Source organism: Lipotes vexillifer, unplaced genomic scaffold (assembly GCF_000442215.2).
Source record: "Lipotes vexillifer unplaced genomic scaffold, Lipotes_vexillifer_v1.1 scaffold371, whole genome shotgun sequence".
Classification (NCBI taxonomy): domain Eukaryota; kingdom Metazoa; phylum Chordata; class Mammalia; order Artiodactyla; family Lipotidae; genus Lipotes; species Lipotes vexillifer.
This window is the reverse complement of record NW_006786304.1, coordinates 2,674,872-2,683,535: the sequence shown is the minus strand read 5'-3', so window position 1 is coordinate 2,683,535 and position 8,664 is coordinate 2,674,872. Positions and strand designations below refer to the sequence as shown.

At 38.0% G+C, this 8,664-nt stretch overlaps 1 protein-coding gene across 1 annotated transcript; it reads right to left on the bottom strand.

The window, feature by feature from the left end:
- Positions 1-330: 330 nt before the first annotated feature.
- LOC103085619 (zinc finger protein 404) lies at positions 331-6,415 on the bottom strand. The gene is made up of 2 exons (XM_007458567.1): positions 6,236-6,415; positions 331-2,061 (listed from the first exon to the last, which is right to left on the bottom strand). Exons 1-2 carry the CDS (start codon positions 6,378-6,380, stop codon positions 539-541), a joined length of 1,668 nt encoding a protein of 555 aa, XP_007458629.1. The 5' UTR covers positions 6,381-6,415; the 3' UTR covers positions 331-538.
- Between the last annotated feature and the right edge of the window lie 2,249 nt (positions 6,416-8,664).

The window sequence follows — 8,664 nt, the reverse complement described above, 5'->3', positions numbered from 1 at the left end:
AGGAAATCTTCTCCAAGTCAACATCTGTCTTTTGGCTACCCATTGTTAATCTCTAATTTCCATGAATTGTAGGGAATGTGGATTGTATGTTATCTGTATTATAGAAATTATTATTAAAAATTTTCTTCAAACCACTTTCCAATTTTTCAACAGCTTTACTCTCAATATTCAGCAAAAGCATAGGGTTTCTTACCATTATTAATCTTCAGGGGGATGAGCTTTGAATAAAAGTTTCTTGTTTAAAACATTCTATGGGATTTTGTCCAGAATTAATTATCTGAAATGAAATATGGATGAGTGATGATAGATTTTTAAAATATGCTCACAGGGTCTTCCTTCCACATGAATTTATTTATAGTAATACTAGTAATTATCATTAAAGAATGATACAATATTTAGTAAGCAAATACTCTGTGCCAGATGTCCTTCCAAAAAATCATATTTTATGTTAAATAATTTAATCTTTACCATATTGTTAGGTGGTAGAATAGTGATAATGTTAGAGGATGTGTCATGGCTAAAGGCTTTCTGACTCTCATTACATTAAGACTTTCTCGCCAATGTGAAATCTTTCATGTTGAGTAAGTTGATAGCAACGAGTAAAGGCTTTCCCACATTCCTTACATTTATGTGGCTTCACACCAGTATGAATTCTCTGATGCTGAGCAAGTCGATCACTACGATTAAAGGCCTTACCACATTCTTTACATTCATAAGGTTTTTCACCAGTATGAATTCTCTTATGTTGAGAAAGACCTGAGATAGAACGGAAGGCCTTCTTACATTCTTTACATATATATGGTTTCAAACCAGTATGGATTGTCTGATGATAAATTAGTTGAGAATTAAGTCTAAAGGTTTTTCCACATTCCTTACATTCATAAGGTTTCTCCCCGGCATGAATTGACTGATGTGTTTTAAGGTCTCCAACACGACTGAAGGCTTTCCCACATTGTTTACATTCATATGGTTTCAAATCACTGTGAATGATCTGATGTTGAATAAGGTAAGAATGGAGCTTAAAAGTCTTCCCACATTCTTTGCATTCATGGGGCTTCTCGCCAGTATGAATTCTCTGATGTTGTGTAAGTTGAGAGCCTCTACAGAAGGCCTTCCCACATTCCTTACAATCATAGAGTTTCTCGCTACTATGAATTCTCTTATGTTTAAGAAGGCTTGAGCCCCTACTAAAGGCTTTTCCACATTCCTTACATTCATGAGGCTTCTCACCAGTATGACTTCTCTGATGTTCAATAAGTAGATAACTGCGAACAAAGGCCTTTCCACACTGTTTACATTTATATGGTTTCTCACCAGAATGAATTTTCTTATGCTGATAGAGACTTGAACGATGACCAAAGGCCCTTCCACATTCCTTACAAATATAGGGTTTCACACCATGATGAATTTTCTGATGGAGACACATATGTCGGTACAACCTAAAAGTTTCCCCACATTCCTTACATTTGTAGGGTTTCAAACCGATATGAATTTTCTGATGTTCAGTAAGGTGAGAATGACGTCTAAAGGCCTTCCCACATTGCTTACATTCATAGGGTTTCACACCAGTATGAATTATCTGATGTTGAATAAGCTGTGAATAAAACCTAAAGGCCTTCTCACATCCATTACATTCAAAGGGTTTCAAATCAGTGTGACTTTTTTTATGTCTAATAAAATGCTGGAGAACCATAAAGACCTTTCCACATTCCTTACATTCATAGGGTCTTACACCACTATGGTCTTTCAGATGTTCAATAAGGTATGAATATTTCCTAAAGCCCTTTCTACATTCCTTACATTCATATGACTTCTCTTTAGTGTGAGGTCTTTGATGTAGAGGAAGGGATATATGTTTCCTGAATATCATTTGATTAAAATATCCCATTTTAGGTTTCTGTTGTCTTTCAAATTTAGTTCTGTTCTGTGAGTCATTTCTGAAAATAAACGCCATAAAGTTGAAGGTTTTACTTCTATTCATTGTCTCCCGATGGTAAGAATTTACTTCATAACTGCTTTTTTCTGAAGATAATTTGTTGCTCTCACTTGTGAAATCAATGTCTGAAAGAAAATGAGAGAACAAACAAATGCTATTTTTCTTGTACAAGGGGAAATATAGTAAGAAGAATAATAAATTGACAAGTATATCCATCATAAGTAAAAGGGTCATAAAATTCTAAAATAATGTGATGAAATTTTTTAAAGGCAAGAGGGGCTCAGAAAATTATTAAAGCTAACATGAGAATGTAAAGTTTGTGAATAGGCGAAGAGAAAAATCAGTAGTTCTCATATTTATTTGTGGATCAGTATTACCACAGGAATTTCTTATATATACAACCCTTCTTTTTTGAGGGAGGTGAAGCAGAAAAGAATAGCTTTATTTGCTTTGCCAGGCAAATGGGGCAACAGCAGGCTAATGTCCTCAAAACTGTGTGTGCCAACCTGGAGGGGGGTAGTGAGAAGTTTTATAATAATGGTTCAAAGAGGGCGTGATCAGCTCATGTATATACTACCCTTTAGATATCCACTGAGACTGAGTGAATCAGAATCTGTGAGTAGGTCCTGGTCATCTACATTTTTAATATTCTCTACCAGATGGCTCTCTATATAATTTTTTCAATGGCCTGTCTATATCTTAGAATGAAACCCAAGCGCATAACCATAAATAAGACTCTGTCTTACTTCTACAAATTCATTTCAAGCCCTTAACATCTTTTCCCCTATATCTGACCACACTGCATCTTTTCAGCTACTAGAACATATTGCAACTTTTCCCATTGCCTGTGGCTTCACATGGATGCTTTACCTTGCAGGAATCCTCTTAGGTGGCTTCTCTAAATGACTATCTCCAGGTGTTGCAGGTTACAAATCACTTCCTCAGAAAGGCTGGCTCTGCTAACTGTAAGTAAATTCATATCCTTTATTCTATATTCCAACATCTAATTCTTTGTCCTCATGATGCTTTTCTCTTGTACATATTTATTGTCTCATTTGTTTTACTACTTATTTTCTTACTCTAAAGCTCAAAGTATGGATTCAAAATTTCTTTCAACTACCACTGAAAAACAAGTCCTACCACAAGGTAAGTATTAAATAATGAACTGTAGAATAAAATAGTGAATTAAAAAAGGTAACTTGGATGAAAATCAAGGTAAGCAAGGATAAAAATCAGGGTCAGTGGAGAAGGCAACTGAGTAAAATAACGATCTAGTTTCTGAAAATTATGTAACTATCTCAACTACCTCTCTCTGACTCTAATCTCTCACACTTTATTGCCTCAGTAGCAGGGCCAAATTAGCCCTAGACTAAAAGCTGTTCTGGACCCAGCTTAATAGAGCTTAAAAGCAAACCATGAAAGGATCAACAGGTCTCATTTACTGAATCCCAGAACAAAGTCCCCGAATCCAGCATTCCAACACAGTAAACGTTGCAATGTCTGGCACCTAATACAAAAATTATCAGGTATGCAAAATAGTAGGAAAATATAACCCTTCCTAGGAGAAAAATCAATAAAAAGAAACAGAGCAAGGAGTGACACAGATAATAGAATTAGTAGACAAGGATATTTAGAGAGCTATTATAAATATACTCTGTATTTTCAAGTAGCTATTTTCTAGTCATCTCTTACTTTTCTGTAGCTTATCCTTTGTCAGAATCCACATATAAGAGGTCATGGGAAAAATTTCCTCCAAATTCTTACATGTTTAAACTTTTGCACTTTAATGACAAACCATCCAGGCCTGAATCTTCCAATCTGTGGGAAGGCTCTTGATGACTGATGCAGTTTCTTTAGTGCTTGTGAGAGTTTTCATATTTTCTATTTTTTTCTTGAGTGTTTGTTTTGTAGATTAAAATTTTCTAATAATTTATTTCATTTGATTTTTCAGTTTTGGGCATAATGTTTATCAAAATTAGCATCATATTTTCAAGGTTTCAGGATTTGTAATGAGGCCCCCTTTTTTCTTACATAGATTCATGTTGAGAGAGTTGCACCAATTTTATTAATTCTTTGAAATAACCAAATTTATAGTTTTGACTTGCTCTTTTGTATGTTCAGTTTTTATTTCATTAATTTCTGTTCCTTCCTTTATTATTTCCTTCCTTCCACTTTCTTTAAGTCTGTTGTGCTCTTCATAACTTACCAAATGGATGGTTAGCTTATTAGTTCTTCTGGAAATAAAAGATCCATTGGGAGAGTAAATTTAAAATCCAAACAGATAAGAGCCATTAAAGGAGTGGTGAATTGGCCCTGAAGATCTACCACCACTTTTCCCCTAGAGAAACTCACTGATTCTGAGCACAGTGATAAAAAAGAGGTAGTTGAGTATTACCAAACTGAAAACCAGCACTGACCCAGCTTAATATCTGCTATTCTATCAGACCCAGAGAGGAAAATGTTAAGTTCTCTCTGGTGGAAGATACCACTATCTAGAACCTCTTCAGTTCTTTTGTACACAATGTCCAGCACACAATCACTATTACTAGTAACTTGGAGAGGCATTACCATATGACAAATAACAAGAGGAAAAAACAGAAACAATAGAAGTAGACCCACAGATGATACCAAACAATGAAGGCATACAAGAATTCCAAAATAACTATTGATGGAAGTGTTTAAAAAACAGATGAGGGACTTCCCTGGTGGTCCAATGGTAAAGAATCCGCCTTCCAATGCAGAGGATGTGGGTTCGATACCTGGTTGGGGAACTAAGATCCCACATGCTGCGGGGCAACTAATCCTGCACACCACAACTACTGAGCTCACATGCCTCAACGAGAGAGCCCATGTGCCACAAACTACAGAGCCCATGCACCCTGGAGCCCACGTGACACAACTAGAGAAGAGAAAACTTGCACACCACAACTAGAGAGAAGCCCGCACACCACAATGAAGAGCCTGCATGCAACTAAGACCTGACGCAGTCAACAAAAGAAAAATAAAATAAATTAAATTAAAATTTTAAAAAACAGGGACTTCTCTGGTGGTCCAGTGGTTAAGAATCTGCCTTCCAATGCAGGGGACGTGGGTTTGATCCCTGGTCGGGGATCTAAGATCCCACATGCCGAGGGGCAACTAAGCCCGCATGCTGCAACTACTGAGCCTGCTCACTCTGGAGCCCACACACCACAACTAGAGTGAAGCCTGCTCACCTCAACGAAGAGCCCACGTGCTGCAATGAAAGATCCCACATGGCAAAACTAAGACCTGACACAAGCAAAAATAAAATAAATAAATAAGAATAAATTAATTAATTAAGACATAAAAAATAGTAATAAAAAGACAGTAAATAAAAGAATTGCAACAGGTAACTGGAAGTTATAAAAGACAATCAAAGTGAATTTCTAGAGAGAGAAGTTCTCAAAAGATCTAACGTAGGTATAACTGGAATCCCAGAGGAGAGGAGAGAACAGTCAAGTATTGTCCAAAAACTGAACAAAGACACTTCTGAGTAGAATCTATCAAATCACTGAAAGCCAACATTTTCACTGCTATAACAGAAAATACTCAAAAAGATAATGATCTTAACTCATTCTACCACTGTAAAAATTACAAAGGCTCATCTGTAATAAAGAGAAAACCAGGACTCTATGTTACCTGTTCTCCATGTAGGTGGATTGGCAATTAAAATAGAATATTTATTGACATTATGAAAATACACATAATTTGACATTTGTTTTCTTTGCCAGTAGTTATGCAGAAAATTCCCAGAATTCAATCCTTTGGTCGTTTAGAAAAAGCAACTGCAGGATGGATCAGAAGGAGGTAGGAAGGTAAATGAAGGACAGAGAAGATTTAGGTGCTGTCATGATGCAGAGCAACTAAGCCCATGCGCCACAACTACTGAGCCTGCACTCTAGGGCCCGTGAGCCACAACTACTGAGCCCGCGTGCCACAACTACTGAAGCCCGTGCACCTAGCCCATGCTCCACAAGAGAAGCCACCGCAATGAGAAGCCTGTGTACTGCAACGAAGAGTAGCCCCCGCTCGCCACAACTAGAAAAAGCCCGCGTGCAGCAACAAAGACCCAACGCAGCCATAAATTAATTAATTTTTAAAAAAGATTTAGGTGCTGAATGAAGGTGCTTATTTCAATCTAACAAAGCCCAAAATAGTCCTTTGAGAATATGGAGAAGAAATTTCGCTAGTTTCTTGGCACAGAGCATAAAATATACAGTAGAAAAAGTGGATATTCCAGATAGCAGATTCTACATTACTTCAGGCAGATGTCCTTACCCAGTGATATCAAGTTAGTATAATTCTCCAACATCACATCTCTGTACAAATTCTTCTGATCTGAGTTTAGGCATTCCCACTCCTCCTGAGAGAAGTCTATGGCAACATCACTGAATGTCACTGGCACCTGAAATGACAAATTCATGTATTATTTGTAAAAGTAGAAAAAAAATTTCAAGATGGAATATTGAGTTGCAGTAGGGGCTGATATATAAAAACAAGTAGGCTGAAGTTAAAGGTCATGACATGGGTAGATGAGAATAAATAATAAATAAATTAGCATATCTGAAGTAGAGTCCCTACCCAATCTTGAAGAATCCTGTTGGAGCACAAAAAATTTCTTTAATTTTAATTTTCAAATTTTTCTTTAACCTCTTCCCCACAGTTCAGTATTATCCACCAGATGTGGTTCTCATCTTCCCTTTCTACAATCCCTTACTGAACTTCTGGTTCTTGAGTTAGAACACACTAATGTAGAATGATCCAGAACAACACTGAATGGCTCAAGCCAAGCAATCTCTCTTCCCCTACAAAATGGGCCTCAGAACCCTATTCACTTCTCAGTGATTCCTTAGCCAGAACCCCTCCTCTCTCTAGGCAGGCATCAATCCCATTTCAACCCAAACCTAAAAGCTTTTCAAAGCTGAGATCTCATCTCACACTGAGACTGAGACCATTCGAAACCTAATTCTCCCTTATCTACCTGGAAAACTATGGAGAAAGTTCTCCCTCTTCTGGTCAAATAGGACCACCATTTCTATACTATGAAACTACAAACCTAACAAGGAGAGCTAAAATACTTCCTTCAAGGTACTTCACCCCTTTACTGCTCCAACACTGCTCTCGAGAGAAGACTGAACATATAGAAGAGGAATAAATCATTTGATGAAAAACTGAAAAAGTTTGAAAAAGGAGCAAACAGGGAAGACACCATCCTTCTCTGTAAAGGCAGCAACTGTGAAACAGGCTGAGATACAGCTTTCCTAGGAAGGAGGTTTTGGGATAAAAAATGAAAATATTATCTGAATTAAAAATTGTAATATTTCAGGAAGGACAGACATCCACTTACCCAGCCCATGGTTGTAGAACTGCCAATCATCCTCAGAAGCTGAGTCCAGAGAAACCAGAGCTGAGGGAGGAAAAAGAAGCCTTGAGACCCAATGTAGCTCAGAACTCCCAAAATTAAGGTAAGAGAGCCTTTCTTTTTTCTTCTTTATTCCTGTTTCTCACCATCCTTGCCCACTCTCTGCCCTCCCAGACACATAAACACATGTCAGAGGATATGAGACAGAGTCCAGACAAACTCAAACCCTTTCCTGTGTCTGGGAAACAAGCCTCACAAGCGTGGATACAGAGCAGAGGCTCTCTTGAACCAAAGCCAGATACAGACACGTCCCTCTGGCCTATTTCTCATTCTGATCATGCCAGATGTACCCAGCTTGGGTTGTCCAGTCACACTAAGTAGATCCTCCCCAATTCAGCCCTACGTTCCAGGGTTGAGACCAGGCCATACAACACAAACTTCAACAACCTTCATGTCCTCAAGGTGGACCTGGACTCTGCCAGACAAAAGGCAGAAAACAGGGACTTCCCTGGTGGCGCAGTAGTTAAGAATCCACCTGCCAGTGCAGGGGACACGGATTCGAAGAATCCGTTTGGGAAGATCCCACATGCCGTGGAGTAACTAAGCCCGTGAGCCACAACTACTGAGCCTGTGCTCTAGAGCCCTTGAGCCACAACTACTGAGCCCATGTGCCACAACAACTGAAGCCCATGTGCCTAAAGCCCGTGCTCTGCAACAAGAGAAGCCACCGCAATGAAGAGTAGCCCCCACTCGCTGCAACTAGAGAAAGCCTGCGCGCAGCAAAGAAGACCCAACGCAGCCAAAAATAAAAATAAATAAATTTTTTAAAAAAGACAGAAAAGAGTAGGGACCAACCTGGAAAACTTGGCCACCATAAAACTGCCCATGTGAAGCCTGAACTTGACTCCAAGGTCCTCTGGGCTGACCAACCTGGATTTCCCTATCAGGATCCACATAGATATTTGTAACCTTCTATGTGATAGCTGCGCTATACACATTAACATTTAATCCTGAAATGTACTTATTAACTCAATTCAACAGATGAGGAAATAAAAGCTCAAAGAAGTAAAGGTATTTTCCCATATCACAAACTATAAGTAGAAGTGATGTTTTCAATCACATTTCTATAATTATAAAGTCAACTTTTTTTTGAACTGTTGTCTCTGACACCCAGATTTTTTGTTTCATTATATGATACCCGAACATAAATAATTAAGACAGTACCTGTCAAAAGATTTACTAAAGAGATGTTTTAAAGCAACAAAGATAGTACAATTTTACAGGTATTCAACTGTCAGATTTTAAAAGTTGATGATACCCCACATATTAGTAAGGCTGTAGGGAA